Source organism: Panthera uncia, chromosome B4 (genome assembly GCF_023721935.1).
Source record: "Panthera uncia isolate 11264 chromosome B4, Puncia_PCG_1.0, whole genome shotgun sequence".
NCBI classification, from domain to species: Eukaryota; Metazoa; Chordata; class Mammalia; order Carnivora; family Felidae; genus Panthera; species Panthera uncia.
In genome coordinates, this window is record NC_064809.1 from 37724898 (window position 1) to 37744436 (window position 19539).

The window sequence follows — 19539 nt, forward strand, 5'->3', positions numbered from 1 at the left end:
TGGTGGGGATTGCTGGAGATGAGTCAGCATAGATATGCAATAAGCTCAGTCCTTGTGTGAGTTTCTCCTTACCACGCTCACCAGCTTGGGTGTGAGGAGGGCCACCTGGGTGGGGGCTTTGATAGTGGGTGGGGGCACACAAGTTCGTTTCAATAATGGATCATGGAATTTAAGCTGGGTAAGGCAGGAAGTGAAGAAGGGATGGGGGGTGGTAGGTGAGTGACAATGAAAAAGGTTAGCGGTATTGGGGAGGCCATGAGCAGAGGTCCAGAGGCCTTTTTCCAGCTTGAGTAGAGGACATGTTGCCCTGACCTCTGACTTTGGTGTCCAGTCTCTCCTGGTTCACTTTGGGCAGCCAGCTATCCTGCACACTCCTCAGAACAGTCCCTGACATGGGCAGAAGGGAAAGAGAGGTGAGCTCTCTACTTGCCTACTAAAGATAGGAAAAGAAAACTGGCCAATTCCTTCTCTGCAAGGGTGCAATAGCCTGACATCCGTGTGTTTTCATCTGACATCCCTTTCTCCAACTCTGTGACATAGGGCAAGAGGTTCCCCCCATTTAACAGATGGGGAAACTGAGGTAGGAGAGGTAGGGCAGAAATTTGGTCTTGGTTCTTGCTCCTGTACTCTCTCCTAAAGTGTGTTTACATTGATGTGGAATCCCCAGGAGTGGCTGCCAATCCTGAAAATGAAAATTAAAACCTGTTAGGAGAAGAGGGTGGGGACAAATTGATGTCTGATCAGACACCCTCCCAGTACCACCCCTGGTCTCCAAGGGGCCTTCAAAGGACATTTAGACCATTCCCTGCCTCTGTACATGTTCAGTTGCGCAGTGACGCCTGACCTTGGAGGGACGGTCTGCCTTCCCCGTCCCCCTGACTCTTCATCTGTCTCTTGCTACCAATTCTCTTGGGATCTGGAACTATAGCCCCCGAAGCTTGCAAAGGGCAGCTGCTTGCAGCCATTGGTAGCAGCGTGTAGAGTGGACCTGAGTGAGAGTGGGGGAGAATAGTCCCTGTGAGGAGTGCCTGACTTTGGGAGAAGGGCGGTTTGGGTCTGAAAGTATGCTAGGAAAAAGAAGCCAATAACCCCTCATCATGCCCTCTAATTCACACCTCGAGAGCTTTCCCTCTCTGCCTCTCTTCTGCTTCAGTTTCTTGTAATTTTTTTTAATGTTTGTTTATTTTTGAGAGAGACAGAGACAGAGTGTGAGCGGGGGAGGAGCAGAGAGAGAGGGAGACACAGAATCTGAAGCAGGGTCCAGGCTCTGAGCTGTCAGCACAGAGCTCGACACGGGGCTTGAACCCACGAATGGTGAGATCATGACCTGAGCCAAAGTGGGACACTTAACTGACTAAGCCACCCAGGCACCCTCTGTAATTTGGTTTATTTCCCTTCCTATCTTTATCACTTCTTTCCTTTAACCTTCAAAACATTCCAATATATAGACAAGGTACAACTTTTTTTTTTCCTGAACACTTTGAGAGCAAGTTGTTGACATGATGCCCCATCAGCCCCAAATACATGCATATGCGTGTCATACAAACAGGGACATTTCCCTGCATAGCCACACTGTGACCATCAAAATCAGGAGACTAACGTTCTTCCATGATCATTAGCTAGCGCTCAGATCCCGCTTATGTCTGCCACTTGTTGAAATAACATCCCTTAGAGTAAAAGGAATCACCTTCTTAAAAAATTTTTTTTAATGTTTATTTTTGTGAGAGAGAGAGAGAGAGAGAGAGAGGAAGAGAGAGAGAGAAAGAAAGTGAACAGGGGAGGGACAGAGAGAGGGAGGCACAGAATTTGAAGCAGGCTCCAGGCTCCAAGCTGTCAGCACAGAGTCTGACGCGGGGCTCGAACTCATGAACCGTGAGATCATGTCTTGAGCTGAAGTCAGACACTCAACTAACTGAGCCACCCAGGCGTTCCTAAAAGGACTCAGTTTCAAACCACATGTTGCATTTAGTTGCCACATCTCTGGTTTCCTTCAGGCTGGAGTGGCCAGATGCTCCTCAACTCTTGCCTTGACGCTTGACAACTGCAGACCAGAGTTCTGTAGAATCTCTCTCAGTTGGGGGCATGTGATGCTTCTGCAAGATTGGGTTCAGATCGTGCCTCCTGGCAGGAGTTCGCGGAAATGCTGTGTCCTTTTTCCTGCATGCTCTTGGGGACATGCAGTTTTGATTTGTCCTGTTACCGACAGCATTTGCTTTGATCACTGCTTCTGGTGATGTCTGCCAGGCTTCTCCATGGTCAAGTTGCTCTTTCTCCCTTTGTAATTAGTAAGATTTTCTGGGGGAAGTGGTTTGAAACCATGTAAATATTTCATTCCTCATCATTAATTTCCTATTTTATTCAATAGGTTACATCTATTATTAAAGGTACTTATTTTGATACACGAATTGTTCCTAATTTGGTCATGGGAGCACCTTTAAGCTGGCTTCTGTGTCCTTTTGACATTCCTTCTTCATTTTTTGTGGGCTTTCTTACTTTCTGGCACTAACGTTCCAGGCTCATCTTGTGCTTTCCACGGCTTTGTTTTAGAATCAGCTGTTTCTCCAAGGAGTCATGAGTCCATTTACTGGACAATGGCATTTAGAAACTAGAATCTGGGGCTAAATGTGTTCATTGATTTTAGGGTGTTGAGGCCCTCAGGCTGCTTCAGTAGAAAGAACTAGAGAATGTGTGTGTGTGTGTGTGTGTGTGTTTACATACACATTTACATAACGTGTACTTCTGAATCTATCTATACATACTGTCAAGTGTAAGTCCACGTGCTACCCCACCTCCTGCTCTAACCAGCACTGCAGGGTCCTCTAACTTTCTCTCTTCCCATGTTTACAATTCATTTCTCTGACAGTGAAAAACCTGGCTCCTACTATTCTTCATTTTTTTTAAGGTTTATGTATTTTTGAGATAGAGATAGAGATAGAGAGCAAGCATGCAAGCAGGGGAGGTGCAGAGAGAGAGGAACAGAGGATCCAAAGTGGGCTTGGAGTTGACAGGCTGACAGAAGCCAGCCTGATGCGGGGCTCAAACTCATGAACCACGAGATCATGACCTGAGCCAAAGTCGGCTGCCCAACCTACTGAGCCACCCAGGCTGCCCTGGCTCCCAGTATTCTTATTATGTTTACTTATTGAAACCATCCCCCCTGATGTACACCATCTCCCATTGTCACCACCTCCTGCCCTATGCAGACGTGTCTGTCACCCCGTGTTGGGCTCTGACACTGGCATGGGTACTCTCCTCTCCCTGCTTAGACTCCAGCTTGCAGAGCCAGGCTGCTTCCCATGCAGCAGCCCTCTCGGCCCCTTGGACTTTACTCTCCCATCCCAGGCCACCTCTTCATGCCCTGCTTACCACACTGCCCCCACACTGCTCAAGCTTCAACACCCCATGCTGGACTGTTGTGGCAGGTACACACACCCCCTTTCTGGGCTGCCTAGACATCTAGTTTGCTCAGCCGCATTCTTAGCATGCAATCATCCCAGGCGCTGTACTTTGATGGCTCACACTTGATTCTCTACTAGTGAGCAAAGGCCCAAGAGGGACAAACCCTTATCCCCAAGTAAATAGCCAACCCCATGCCTCATTCTTACCCCTCACATACAGTGTACCGAGGAGGAGGGAACACCAGGCCCAGGGGCCTTTACAAGGCAAAGTTGTTTCCACTTCTTCCTTCCTGGGCTTAGCAACAGGTGGGTGGAGCCGGTGAGACCGCCCAGGGCCCTGTCTGCTGCACCCGCTCGCTCAGCCTTGGCATGTGTACTGGAAAGAGGACAGCTTGACTGTACAAATGCTTCCATGGAAATGCTTTTGAAATGTTGCAACAGCCAATTGTGTGGGGCTTAGGAGCGTAGGTGTACAGACATAAATAACAACACAGGACATAAAATACCTGCTACCCAGAATCAATCAATCTCTCTCCCCCTCCACCTCCATACAGCTCCTGGGGCTGGATTTATTCACGTGTATACACACACCTCCACGAAGCCACCTGCAGTGGTCATGCAGCCTTCACATGGCTTCTTCCACATGCATGGCCCACTCACGTGCTCAGAGACTTCTGTTTGACTTTGACTTCCTCCTTTTCCCTGCTGCGGAGCTGAGTGTGCTACCAAGATGCTTAGAAAGGTAGATTTGTTTGTGAAGATTGACATAGGACCTCAGGGATGGGTAAAATTTTTATAGCTCTAGAAACAAAAAAGTTATAACCCATTTACTTCTCAGGAAGCTCAAGGGAGAAAGTGTATCCCTCCTTTCCTTTCTCTTTTCCTGCCTGTGCACGTCCTAAAGTATTAAGTGTCACAGACGAAGAAGCCTGAGCACACAGCAGAATGGCAATGGACAGAGCATGCTCCACAACGTAACAGTAGAGATGGCTCTGTCCCATCGCTTGGACTTTCTGATCCACCACCTGCTGCCCAGAGAGGGCTATTCGGGGGTGAGAGACAGTGTTCAGAGTGACTAATGCCAGGCTTCGTGTGTGGTAGGTGCTCAAACGTTAAGTGTAGGTCCTTTCAGTCTTCATGTTCTACACGTTGCTCTTTCTTGGCCGCACACGCACCCTGAGACTTTTGGAGATGACGCTTCAATCCTCTGCTGCGGCAGGTTTCCTCCGCGCCCTGGGGCATGCAGCCTTGGGATGGTTCGCCTGATAGGAACCCTGCCACCAGTCACTTGGGATCCGTGGTTGTGAGGAGCACTTGTTTCCGGGGGTGGGGGAATCCTCCTCCCTGCAGCCTTGCCGAGGCTCCCTTCCTTTCCTCCGGGCCATGCAGAGTAGGAGCCTCCTGTCATGTGGCAGCCCTTTGTCCACATCCCCCGATGATGATGACACCCTCCCAGATCCTACACTCTTTGCTTGGTTTGAGCCACTGTCTCCCCCTCACCCTTGGAGTTCTGCTAAGAAATAAGCCCAACCCGGAGACAGGAGGGACCCAGATGCTGTACTCCTGACACCATGGCTCCAACTTCCTTCCATTAGCGATTGTGGAAAATGCAATGTCACCTGGTGCTGAGATGGAATCAGCTACAGCCTGTCGTCTGTCCGTATCCATATCTGTTGACTATCAGAATTACTGCCCAGCTGGAGCTCCTAACCTATGTCTTGAATCCAAACCGAGAATCACACTTCTTATTCATATTAGACTTCCTGTTGGTAGATTTGGTCCTTCCTTACAACTACTCAGGCTTTCGAGAGAGCATGGCTCTTCCAGGGTCATTGTTTTCTGCTTGCTGTTCCCACATTTTTGATGGGTGCCCTGGGGTGAGTGTGGAAGCTCTCGTAGGCTGGTCTGTGTTCAGCTCTTGATCAGTGCCTTTGAATACAGCCAAATAGCCAGTGGCAAATCCATATGATAAGGATGCTGTGGGGGCAAGGACTTGTCAGAGCTCCTGTTGGAGGTCCCCACATGGTACACTGCAGGCAGGGGGGTGAAGAGCACTTACTCTGGAACCGGACTTCCTGGTTCACGCTCAGTGCTGCCCGATTAGCTTGTGATCTTGGATACCTTATTTTGTGTGCCTTAGTTCCCCCATCTGTGAAATGGGAGCAACAACACGTCATAGGGTCATTGTGACGATTCCATGTTACTGCACGTAAAACTGTGGCATGCTGAGACAGGCTCCTACAGGCTCCTGAGGGCCAACTGTCAAATTTTCAGTGTATTTGTAGAACAGATGAAGTCACTTTGGTGGCTTGAAATTGGCCACAGTGGGAATATTTACACCACAGAAACCAGCAAATGCTACAAATCAGGGCTACTTTCCCCGGAGACCCAGTTGTTAAGTATCTACCAGCACACCACTGTTAAAACACAATGGTGTCCCATAGGCAGTAAGCAGCCAAGAAATTTTAGCTACGGTTATTATTATTTCATTTGTTAACTTGACTAATAACTCTGTCAAAAGAAAAAATGAGATTAATCAGATATAATTTTTTTTAATGAACCTGTACTAGTGACTCCTGGCAATTGCTGCTTCCTTTCCTAACTGCTCGTGAAGAAGCCTATTAATAATCTTAGGGCTGGGTTTCACGCCCTTGTTTCTTCAGGCATTGTTGTGCCACACTCCATGCCCTGTACCAGGTGCTGGGAGCCAATGGTGAACCTGACAGACAAGCTTTTTGTTCAGGTGAAGCTCACTTATCTCATGGAGAAGACAGACATAAGCGCAAGTGAACAGACATCATGATAAAATTACAAATGGTGAAAGGTCTTAGAAAGAAACATGATGGAGTCATTGAGAAAAGTGGGGTGCCCACTTCTGACTGGGGGATCGCAATGGCATGATGGAACTGGCTCACAGTTCACACCCCCTTGTGAGAGCTGATCCTGCACTTTTCTTCCCAACTGTGCACGGGTGACATCCCAGCGTGAACAACAGAAATCAGCCATGGTGGAAATGTTTACACCACCGACACCAGCAGGTGCCTTTTTTAGACACTGACCAGCACAGCCAGTTTTAGACACTGACCTGCACAGCATTGGAAGTGCGGAAGCTTCTGGATCGAGGGCACTGAGGCACAGACTTGACTAGTGAAGAAGCCACCTGCTGAGTAGACAGACATGTATCACACAGAGGGACCACTGGTGCCAGCTCCCTGAGATGGAAGACATTTTGTGCCTGTAAACTCTAAGTATTGGGTGACAGTGATACCTGGAATGATTTCAGAGTCCCAGAGCCTAGGGAAGGCTTTGCTGCCTTCTACATTCACAATGATTCAAAAACCCTGTCCAGTACCCCTGCCTTCCTAATCCCTACCCTACTTGGCTAAGCCCCCACAATCCTCTGCCTGTGGCCAATGTGTGGGGTATGTACTCAGGCTGTGCCATGCTAGGGATTCTAAGTGGTGGGTGATAGGTTGGGGTGGGGTGAGTCCCAGGATGGTTTTGATTGCCCAAGTATTAGTCCAGCCAGTGCAGGGTGTCTGGGAAGGGAAGGGCTCGGGCCAAAGCTAGCAGGACTTCAGAGCTCTAGCTAAGCAGAGTAGGCCCTCAGTCCTCAAGGGAGCCAGAGCAGGTCAGGACATGAAGCCAGGCAGATTATGCACTAGGGGCAAGGCAGAAGCTCAAACCCTATGTTCTTGGGTGAATGGGGGGTTATGGAAAAAAGAGAGGTACCATACTGAAGGTTCTACTATACGGAGGCTACATAGCACGCATGGCTCATCTATGCCAGCTCCAGTTATGGGATCTGTTTGCTGCAGGGTATTTTCCAAGTTCCACCAGATATTGGGGGTAAAGTTATTGGTGTCTTCTTTCTCCCACCACCACTGGCCCAAGAATGGGGCTTACACTGACTGACCTTGTAAGAGAGGTTTATCCATGCATCTGGACCTTGGAGAAGATGAGGGCAGAAAGCTGAGGCAAGGCTGATACCAGGGAGGTGTCTCAGTTCCACCTCCACCACCCTGATGGCTCAAGATGGTTCTACCTCTCCTCACCCTACTAACCAACCTGACTGGCCTTCAGGAGAAGGATAGGTTAATCCTTGGCCTTCTCAGGTTTCTTTTCTCCCATCATTCCCAAGCAGCTGCTTGGTGGCCACAACAATCCCATGATTGTTGTGGGTAAGTCAAGTATTATATCCACTGGCAGACAAAGGAGGGGAATCTCAGGGAGACTGGTGACTTGTACCAGGGTTACACAATTGGCCTAGCCTTTGGCTCTGCCTTTTGATTTCTCTAAACTCCAGTTCTCTCATTTAGGCAGATGGAATAATAAAACCAACCACACAGGTTCCTGTGAGGGTTATAGAGATAATGTAAGTGAAATCACTCTGCAAGCTGCTATTCAAACGCCAGCAATTTTTTACTATCATAATTAGGACTAGTTTGAGGATCTTTTGTCTTTGAACCCAAATACCCTTTTTTCAAAATTGCTTATTCATCCATTCATTCATTCAGTAATGATTTTTGAATGTTTGTGAGGGGTCAAGTGCTCTGCTAGGTCCTAGAAATAGGAAACTGAAATAGACAATTAAGAAGAGGAGATCGTAGCCTGGAGGTGAATCAGGCCCCCAGAAGTTGTTTGGCAGCTGGCATGGGTGTCGCCAAAATAGGCCTGTGAACAACATGGAAAAGGAGCTGAGGGGCAGCTGGTGTCCATGCTGTGGTGGGGGTGGCATCAGAGAGGCTCTACCACCTCAGAGCATGCTCCCTGCCTCACATTCATGACCCTCATGCCCACTCCTCTATTACACAAGATCTGCTCTGGGGAACAGAGGAGTGTAAACTGGGGAGACTACTAACTCCAGACCTGTAGGGTCACCTGACTCTGATGGACATGTGGGAGGCCCAAATGAGATCAGGCTGGCCCAATTTGTTTTTTGGTTTTTGGTTTTAGGTTTAATTTTTTAAATTTATTTTTAGTTTTTATTTGAGAGAGAGAGAGAAAGAGAGAGACAGAGAGAGAGAGAGAGAGAGAGAATCTTAAGCAGGCTCCACTCTTAGCATGGAGCCCAACATGGGGCTCGATCTCATGACCCTGGGACCATGACCCGAGCTGAAATCAAGAATTGGACACTCAACTGACTGAGCCACCCAGTCACCCCATTTTTTTTAAGTCAAACCAATGACCATGAGTCAGAATGGCTAGATTTCTATAATGAACAGTGAAGATGAAAAGAAAACAAATCCAAAAAAAGAAAAAAATCTGGATGTCTCATTTGCATACTTGAAATTACAGGGGAAGAATCTCCCAATTTAGAGTTTAGAGTTTATTGCTCCCTGTTGTGCACTTAGTTATGATTAATCATTCCAAAATTCACAAGCCATGGTCCTCTTATTTGAACAAACTTTTGATCATCTTTATGGAATAAAAACATAGCTCCAAAGAGTGACCTTAATGCAACCTTGAGTTAACACAGTGTTAGTGATGTGGGGATCAGATTGAGAGCAGAGTTCTACAGCCCATAGCTGCTCAGAACATGAGGATCAGTGGCTAAGATCCCCTTGAAAAAGCTTGACGTGTAGAAGGGTTGGATGCCTGCACACTTCTTGGAGCCAACCTGCTGCCATGCACTGGCCAATAGTCCCTGGTTAGGTGCCATAAAGCCTACCATAAGAGGTAGCATTTTGAAGACTAGGAAATTGAATCTGGGAGTTTAAGTGGTTGCCAGTGGTGACTATAGAAAACAGGAAGAATATCCCTGATGATTCAGCTGGGCAATTATATTTGGGTCCATGGAAACAATGTGGCCTCTTTCTTTAAAAATTGGTCCTAAGGAATTTGTATAAATTCGAGTCAAGCTGGAGGTTGGAGGTACATCTTCTTTATTGGTGTCAGCTACCAGTAAACTTTGCACAATGCCTTTTACACGCTCATATATACTTGAACAATCAAAGCATTTTGGCACTGCAGAGCATCTTGGGGAATTTTAGGTTCAATCCCCCTCTTTTTTCTTCCTCCAATAAGGAAATCGAGGCCCCAAAGGAGAGGAACTGTTTGATCAAGGTTTGTTTGCTGTCGGCTGGAACAAAAATGAAGTTGTCTGTCTCCAGGGTGCCAACATGAGGTTGTGAAAATTGAGCACTCTACAGAAGCACCTGGGCAAGGGCATGAATGGGGTCTGGAATCCAGTCCACAACTGGCTGAGGGGAAGCCTGCCTTTTTCCTTTCACATAAGGCCCATCTACTCACCAAGCCAAAGTAGGGGCTACATCTGCTCTGAGAAATGTTTGGATGCAGAAGGGTGATGTTAAATGAACAGAGATGCAGACTGTTGATTTTTTAATAGGGTTAATTGATTCCTTCTGCCTTTCTGTGACCCACTCTCATTCTCTCTCCCTCTCCCTCTCTCTCTCTCTCTCCCTCTCCCTCTCTCTCTGTCTCTCTCTCTCATCTGTCTATCTGTCTTCCTACCTATCATCTGCTGTACCCATAGTGATCAAGATATAGCAACTCATGGATAGAGCGCTACTGCAGAGAACAGGGACAGCATTCACTCATGCTGGGGGACACCCAAGGAATATTGGGTACATACCAATGTGTCAGACTGGACTATAAGTTCTTGTCCATCTCTGCTTCTTGCCATCCTACTAGAGTCCTGTTCATGGAATCATTCTCAGTGAACCATATACTAGGCACTGAGAGTGGAGGCTGTGGTGCAACCACAGGCAGGAGAACACATCTTCCTGAGATACAAGGAGGTCACGATCTAATGTAAGAGATGGAGCAGACCTATAGCCCCATAGACACATGCAGGCATTAGGGAAGAGCCTGCAAGAAATGTGCAAAGAGAGAAGAAAGGGAAGCCACCTTGAGGGCATCACAGTAAGTGAAATAAGTCAGATAGAGAAAGATAAATACTGTATGATTTCACTAGTAAGTGGAATTTAAAAAACAAAACAAAACCCAGACTCATAGATACAAAGAACAGATTGGTGGTTGCCAGAGGTACGGTAGGGGGTGGTGGGGGAATGGGTGACGGGGATTAAGAGGTACAAACTTCAGTTATAAAATAAATAAGTCATGGAGATGTAATGTACTGTATGAGGAAAATAGACAATAATCTGTATCAACTTTGTATGGTGACAGATAGTAACTACACTTATGGTGGTGATCAGTTCGCAATGTCAAATCATGGTGCTGTGTGCATGAAATTAATATCATATGATATGTCAGCTATTCTTCAACAAAAACAAATTTGCAAAAGTAAGACAAACCAGGCTTTGCACTCAAATAATGAGGCAGGTGGGTCAGGCATGTATTTGTCAGTTCTTTTTCAGAATGAGAAATAAGTTAGGCACTCCATTTGCATTTTCAAAAATCCCTTACTTTGTCCCTGTGTGAATCCTCTTGGTTCATCCTGCATCCTGCTTTTGCTTGAGCTCCTGCTCTTAAGTTGTGGAGCCCCCAGAGAAACAGAGCTTTGATATCTCCTCTTCCTACGCCTTCTGAACATTTTGGAAGTGACTAGGCTTTCCTTAGGGGTAGGGCTCATGAGTAGCAGCCAAGAAAGCCACACAAGCTGGGGGCCTCACTCTAGAGTGATCAGGGCCAATATGCTTCTGCAAAGTGTCTGACTCCTTACAGAGGAGGCCTTATCTGATTAAGCCTTGATTAAATGCCAGATATCAAAGAGCAAATCATCATTAGAGGCTACTAATGGGCATTCCATCACCTGTGTTTTCAATGTGAAGACATGAAGCAAAACCAGTGACCTGTGTGCCCTTTGTCATGCAGCAACCTCTAATCCAAATTAATTTTAATGAAGCTTAGATTCAGGACAGATATGTTCTCTTTGTGTGTATGTATGTGTTTTTTTCCACTCCTGAGTACAAGCTATTGTTCAATTTTCCCAGCAAAGCTCAGGCATGGTGTGATTTTTCAGAAGATGGTGCAGAAAGAGAATTTCAGAGCATGAATATGTGTATCCTTTCAGAGGAAATGTTCAGATGGAATCAGCCAACAATACATCACCCTGTCAATTTCACAGCAACATCTAAGATAGTATTTGCTATGATCTTTACAGCAACAAATGTAAAAAGAGACTCCAAAATTATGTGTACGACTGTGTCAAATGATCAAAACCCCAAATAAGAAGTTTCCCCTGCCACAGAAGGATAGAAAGGTCTTGGAAGTGACTTATGAGCAGAGGCCACTAAGAGCAGGAGAGTGTTCCCAACCTTATCCCATTCACTTCTCTATCAGCTGGTTAGCAAGGCGGGGGAATGTCAGATGATGTCTACCTTCTGTTGAGCCCCAGCTAAGAACCTGGCACTTCACATTTGCTGTTTCATCACATCAGTTCAACTACCCACTCAGTAGATACTATTCTCCCTGCTTATTCTCTGGGGAATCAGAGTTCAGTTAGGTCAAGTAACCTTTGGAAAGTCCTATAGTTAATAATGAGAAGATCAGGATTTAAACTCCCGACTACAGAGCCCATGCTCTTGTCAAGGCACAAAGTTGCCTTCCTCATGAACCCACTGGGAGATGAGCCCTGGATGTGAACAGATGCAAGAGCAATAGGTATCCTTGCCCTTTGGATTTGAACCGTCATGGCAGCCTAAAATGGGATGGGCACCATGATCAGAGTGTTAGAGTCATAGCATATCAGACCTGGTCTCTACTTCCACAGCCACCATTTAACCTCTCTAAGCTTCAGTTCTGAATGAGAATAATAATAATGCATTTACTTCATAGAGGTGCTGGGAAGACCACATTATAGGGTGTATATCACAAGCTTGGCACAGGGCCAGACGCATAGTGACTGCTCAGTAGATTTTAGGAAGAAAACACACAAGTAGTTTGCAGTTCTTTTTGTATAACTAGCTTGGAGAGGGATGAGGTACGTCACATCTTAAAAGCAGAATCAGAACAGGGATAAAACCTGTAGGTCTGGCCCTGATGTGGGATGCTCATGGTTCCAGGCTAGGGTCCCTGCAAAGTGTGGCCGTGGGGTTCATATTTTCCAGTCATCACCATATTTAAGGGTAAAGTGGAAGAGGTGGAGCTGCCTGTGGAGAAGGTAGACATCATCATCAGCGAGTGGATGGGCTACTGTCTGTTCTATGAGTCAATGCTCAACACGGTGATCTTTGCCAGGGACAAGTGGCTGGTAAGTGTCCTGCATGCTGTCCCCTTGTTGGTCTGCTGGCTGTCCTGCTGCTCTACCCTTGGCCGACAGTCTAGGAAGAACATGAGTACTCCAGAGAGAGGTTGAGCTAAAAGGTCACCTCCTCCAGAACCCTCTCTTTAAACCAGATCTGCTTTAGAGGACAGAATGATGGTACCTGGGTCCAACATATCTATCACATTATTCTGTAGGTCTATCCTTGGCCTCTTTGGTCATAAACAACACCCATTCTCTGTTGTCAAGACAAAAATCTATTCTGATCAACAGGTACTTAGGACTTATTTGGCTGCCAGGGAGCTGAGCATGCTTATGACCTTGGCTTCTCTGGGCTAAAGGTTATAACATCTTTTGCTGTTCCTCATAGACTAACATTTTCCCCAGTTCATTTGTTCTATTAACTCTACCTAAGTCCCTCAAATTCTCCTAATTCCCAAAGAAAAACTGAGCATTGCCATCCTAACCCTAACCCTGGCCAAGGTGACAGTCTGCTGAATGAGAAATGCTGGCAAGGGGGTGCCTGTCTGGTGACTCTATGTGCAGTTCAAAATGTGATGTCTTTGTCAGGTGAATAGATTACGAGACCCATTTCCCCACAATTCATCAACAGAAACCTGGAGGGCTTATGTTTCCAGACCGGGCAGCATTGTACGTGGTAGCAATTGAAGACCGACAGTACAAGGACTTCAAAATCCACTGTAAGTCACCTTTTAAGTTTTCATTGGATATATTTTTTTATACATTTGGGGTTGGAGACACTTCATTGGCCCTGAGATGAGCATCTGATCTCATGAATATAGCTGCTATGCTTATGGAGAAGTTTACCTGTGACTTATTCTGGATTCTTCTCTCTAAATGTTTTCTTCTAGTCCCAAGGGTGGGAGGTCTACAGAGAGAAAATAAGCAATACAGCTCGTATAAGATACATATCCTGGACTGAGAGAATGAATGCAATGTGAATGAAAAATGAATCGAAGCAGCTGAAGCTGATTTTTGCAGAGCACATCAGGCCAGCTGGCTGGGATCCTGTGGAGGTTCAATTATCTCAAAAGTCCACCACAGAGGGTCAGAAATGACAGATTCCTAGCCAGGTTGACCATTCTCAATCCTGTCTCCATGCTACTCAAATTCTTCTTTGAGGTTCTTTTGGGGGAATGGACACCAGTGGGGGTGGGGAGAGATGGAGACTGTGTGTGTGCACATGGGTACATGCATATGTGTGTGTGCATGTTGGGCGTCTCATATCCAAACCTATATTTATACTGCTTTATCACCCGAAAACTTGTTCTCTTAGGGAAAAAAAGCAAGCAAACAAAAAACAAACAACCTCTCCAATGTTTTATCTGGTCCAAAAGGGATGCTTTGTTCTTTTCAATTTAGAGGGTAGCATTTCTTGGTGACACAAGTTAGGTCTTCAAGCTTATTCCAAATGTGTTTTTGTAAGTTAGAAATGGCCATGTCTCCTCAACCAGAGCTAAACATGACAAAGGAGTAAAGAACCCCTCACACAGGCAAGCACGTGCATGATCCAACCCCAAGCATGAGGCAGAAACTCCACACAGAGTGATGGAGTCAGTAGACCTGCGGTTCCTACCCCTGCAGTGGACAAACCCTCCTTGGCAAGATTACCATGGAGGGGTTCACAGACTGAACATATGCTCAACGCCTTCTGCCCTGGGAAACAGAGACTCCAGAGTTTGACAGAGTACTGCTCCATTGATTCACACAATTGCCATCTAAGTATTGCCAGTGCCCGACAATACCTCAGCTGGACTGTGCTATGGAATGTGAATATTTGTGTGTGTATGTTCAAACCCTTCTGGAAATATAACATCAAAGCACAGCTCACATTTGATAATAATATAACATCAGAGCCAGATCCAGGAGAAGACAGTAATGGGACAGTTATTTGAAGCTCTATGGCCTCTGCCTTCAGCCAGTCTGGTGTCATTTCTAACATTTGATGAGCAATGAGAGGGAGGGTGGCCTAGGTTAGATGATCATGATTCAAAGACTGCCAACCCTGGGTTCAAATCCTACCTGGATGACTGGAAACAAATTCTCTAACCCCTTTGACCTCAGAGATTATATTGCCAATCCCATACACTAGCACCATGAGGATTAAGTGAGATGATGTATATCAAAGGATGTGACAGTTCTTTGTGGTATATGGCACCAGACTGGACCTAGGCTCTGAACATGTCACTAAGCCCCTTCTTGTTTGTAGCTCTGGCAAGTGAGACTGACTGCCAAGCTTGTTGGCCTCTGGTGGCTCAGAATGTAGGACAGGTGTGCTCTCACAGTAGATTGCAGAAACAACTCAACAGTGAACATTGATCAAATGCATGTAAAATAGGGCATATTTTGCCCTGGAGCTGCATTGTAATGCAGCTTTTGGAGTTCTTGCTGTGTAACTATACTGAATAGTGTTTTGAGGAGAAACTTCAGGTGCATTCTTCATTCTTATGTGTAAATATTTATTGAGTCCTGACCCAGAGCACAGCTCTTTAAGGAACTTTTTCATGGTTTAAAAGCAAACATACCTTGCCCTCTTCCTTCCCCTGGATTGTGTTTGGGAACCTGTGGCATATGCATGTTGTAATGAGCCAGCTGGAGCTGGAGAGGACCCTGGGCAGACCCTGGGAGGTGCAAGAGGGCAATTGCTGTCACTCAGATGCTAGTCCAGGACTGGAGATCATGTGATTTAATCTCACACTGCTCACTTCAATTTTCAAAGCTTCTGGGAATGGAAAAAAAAATTACATCAGCCTCCTTTTTTCCCATAAAATGTTTGCTCTGGAGTCTTCTATCCAACCTCTGCCCCTCCAAAAAACCTCAACCCCCCCCCCCAAATAAAAATCATACATACATTTAAAATTGAAAACACTGTGAAGTTTTCCATTTAAAAATTTTTTAATGATATGTTTTTGTTTTTAGTAAAGGAAGTGAGCCCGTTTAGAAATCTGTTTCAAATAAACAGAGATTTTGGTTACTCTGAGTTCTAAATCAAAAGTAAAGCATAAAGGTTGCTGGTTGCTAAGGGAACAATTGTAAGCAAATTTCAAGAACCAGCTAAAAAAGAAAAATCTTAAAGTGGGGCAGGAGAATGAGACCAGCCTAGACCCTTTCATAAAGTAAATTGTTACAAAACAGCTTCCTCCTTGCCCCTCCCTTTCCCTTCTCCCCTCTTCCCCTCCTTCCCTCCCCTATCCCCTATTCCCTCCCCTCTCCTTTCTTCTCTCCTTTCCTTTCTCAACCACATGCAACATGGAAACACAAGAATGAGTGAAACACAGAAGTTGCCTTCAATATGCTCATCAACTGCTAGAGAACACACAAAAAGAGAAGTGAATGATTGGCATGTACTAGACTCACAGTACATATTTTGTTGAGTGAATGAATGAACAAATAAAGGAATGAAAATAAATAGTAAAGGAATGTTCAAGATATAGTGTTTAACCCCAAGAGAGGAGCAACCTTTATTTATTTATTTTTACATTTCTGCTATCGAGATTTATAGAATCTTAAAACTGGACGGAAATGTGGTCAGTGTTGTATTTGATTTCTTAACCAATACATGAACCTCACCCAATACGTGAATCTACAACCTACTGAGAGTCAGAGACATGGGGACCAGCTTTCTGGCTCATGAGAAGATGAAAAGGAAGGCCTCCTATGGAGTCAGTGGTGCCTGCTACTGGAGGGTTGAAAGGCAGGACCACTTGGAGGACTCAGTTGCTTTCCATGGGGTTCTTTTCCAACTTCACCCCCAACATCCAGAGTTCTATCCTCTGGCTGTCTCTGATTTTATAGAAGGAGTTGATTCCATTCTTGAGAGACTGAAATGTATGAAAGTTTTCCCTTCTGTCTAGAAGAGAAACTGTAATTAGCACCTCGTGGCACTTGCTCTATTTTTTTTTTTTTTTATCTCTGAGCACATTCTGAGGCAGCCCCATTAGCTCTAGCAGAGAAACTCAAGTCATGGGGCCAGGGTGGGAAAGGAGGATGTAGCTACAGCTCTCTCCAATGAAATGTAAAATGTGTTCTCTAGTGCTTCATATTTCTTTTTCTGCAAATTGCTTTTGAGATTTTCTCTTTATTTTGATACTCATCAGGTTGACTCTGATGTGTCTATGTGAGTTTTCTTTGTATTTATCCCACTTGGGATTCTATAGCATTCTTGGATTGGTGGGCTGATGATTTCATTCATTTAGGAAAATTTTCAGTCATTATCTCTTCAAATATTTTTTTCTGCCTGATTTCTCTTTCTCTTCTTCGGGGAGTCCAATTACACATATATTAGATACTGTTTGATATTGCCCCATGGATCTTGGGTGTTATATACGTTTTTTTTCTTTTATTTTTCTCTTTGTATTTAAGTTTGGGTAATTTTTATTGACCTATTTTGAGGTTTATTCATTATTTCCTCTGATGTATGCATTCTGTTAGTAAGCACATTGAAAGAATTCTTCTCTGATATGTGATTTTCATTTCTAACATTTCCATCAGCTCATTTTTAGTTTCTGTCTCACCAGTGAAACTCTCCATCTGTTCATGCATGTTTTTCCATTAGATCCTTTAACATACTTATTATAGGTACTTTAAAGTCTCCATTGGATAATTCCAATATCTGGGCTGTCTCTAAGTCTGGTTCTGTTGACTGTTATTTTCTTCTGATTATGGGTCATATTTTTTTCCTTTATCATTCACCTTGTAATTTTTTCTTAATGCTGGGCATTGTCAGTAAAGGCACAATAGAGACAGATGCACAGCATTTATGCCCAGAAAAGAGTATGCTTTTTCCTCTGTCAGGCTGTTAAAGTGGAAATTTGAGTCAATCTAGTCTGTAATGATGATAGGTCTGGGCTTTGTTGTTGCCTTAGTTGCATTCATTATACCACAGGGCAGTCCTTTTCAAGAGTTTGGTTTTTAATCCATTAACAAAAGTTCACAGGTCTTTCTGATGTTATTTTTTTCAATTTAACTAAGAAAATTATTAACAATATTTTTGGGTAGACAATAGCCCTCACTCCACATACACTCAGGCAATAGACAAGAAATTGCAGCAAAAAACAAACCTATTTGATTTGTTGTTGTCCCATCCCTGAGCGACATATATTAAAGGAGCTAGTGGGAAATGAACGGTTAGCAGAAAGAAGAGAAAACTAATCTAATGTCCTGGGTGAACTTTCTCCTGAATAATTGAAGACAGGGTAGTTTAGCTGGGGAGAAAAATAGGAATTAACCTCTGAAAAAGTAACTAAAACACTGGGCATTGCAAAGCAATGTAGACATTAAATATTTGGGAATTTAATTTAAAAAGCATTATCTGTGCACTTGTATTGTGCTAGATGCTGGCCTATAGGTGTTGAGAATATAGAAGTAGTCCCATTGTTGGGAGTGGTTAGGAAAGGTTTCACAAAAGCATAAGACATTAAGCTCATCATTTCACAACTGCATGGGCCTTTAAAGATCATCTAACACAAAGTTTTTCACACTCTGGTTGGAATTACCTATATAGATTTGTAAAATCCCAGCTTCCTCGATGCCAAATCTGGAGATTCTGATTCAGTAGGTCTGGTTTGGGCCCAGGAATTTGTATTTTTAAAAAGTGTACCAGATGATTTTGGAGCACAGAAGCACTGAACCAAACTCCTCACTTTTACAAGCAAGCCTAGATAAAAGGATTGTTCTGTCCATGGTCACACAGCTGAGATGGTGGCAAAGCCCAGAGCTCAAGCCACATAATGATAACAACTATTATGTATCAGCAGCTTTCTATGTGCCAGACATTGTCTTATGCACTTTGCATATATTATCACATTTAAACCTCATAACAACCAAATACAATCATTGTAATTATATAATAATCTCTATTTTAAAGAAGAAACCAACTCTTTGAGAGGTAAATTTTCGCTGAGATTACATAGCAAATATATGGCAGAGCCTCAATTTGAACTCTGAAGCCTAGGCCTTTAACCATTATGCACAGAGACTTCTTGGATATTTGCCCAACAGTTGACCTACACCTCAGCTTAAGGCAGGGCTGAGAGAGGAAGGAGCAGGAACATGGCAGCAGGTTCCTTAAGGAAGGATTTTACATGAAGGCAGCGTGTTTAGTGTAAATGTTTTGTCTGGAGAGAAGACAGATAGCTATTTCCAGAATCTAGAAGGGGGTCTTCTCTGAAACATGTCCCATTGCCAACCAAACAATTTCCTTCTCCAAAAGTAAATTTCAACTGGGAATCTGGCACCAACCTTAGGTGATTTAATGGTATATGACTGACATCTTATCCTCAAGCCAGAATTCACAAGGGCTTGTCCTCTGGGAGATGATTATTTTCTCTGCCTCTTCTCCCTGAGGAAGGTCTTTGTGTTCCTTAGAAAAGAGTCAAAGAGGCACAGCTGACCATCCCCACCTCCCTCTTCACACACCTCCTCTCTTAAACATACAGAAACATAGTTCCCTAAGGTAACATTTATTTGATGCACATTTTAAAAGGAAACTTAATCCTGTAAGATTTTGAGAAAAGCATCTTTACTTTGATGCATTTCTAGACTCATCTGAATAAACAGACAAATGAAATTCAGCTGCTCAGTAACTAAAATCTCTGCTTAGGCCACCCTCCGCAGTACAAGGAAAGGAAATTGCATTCCTGGTTGCTGTCACAACTGGGTCATTGCAGCTGAAGAGTCAGGAGAGAAGCTGGGGTGAGCCTTAGCTCCACCATCTCTCTGAGTGTGATCTTGGCCCAGATAAGGTGTGTGAGCTAGATGCCAACTTCTCCCAGCCTGTTTCCTTGACTGTCAGATAGAAGCATCCCCTTGAGGTTGCTGGGTATATTAAATGAAGAGTCTAGGGGTACCTGGGTGATTCAGTCAGTTAAGTGTCTGACTCTTGATTTTGCCTCAGGTCATGATCTCAGGGTTCATGAGATGGAGCCCCACTTC

General features: G+C 44.6%; 1 protein-coding gene across 1 annotated transcript in view; it reads left to right on the plus strand.

Annotated features, from left to right (window-relative positions):
• The window catches only part of PRMT8 (protein arginine methyltransferase 8), a 65474-nt gene that overhangs the window by 28518 nt on the left and 17417 nt on the right, over positions 1–19539 (plus strand). Inside the window, exons 5-6 of the mRNA XM_049624912.1 lie at positions 12431–12573; positions 13199–13286. Of these exons, the coding sequence (XP_049480869.1) occupies positions 12431–12573; positions 13199–13286 (231 nt within the window). The remainder of the gene's footprint in view (positions 1–12430; positions 12574–13198; positions 13287–19539) is intronic.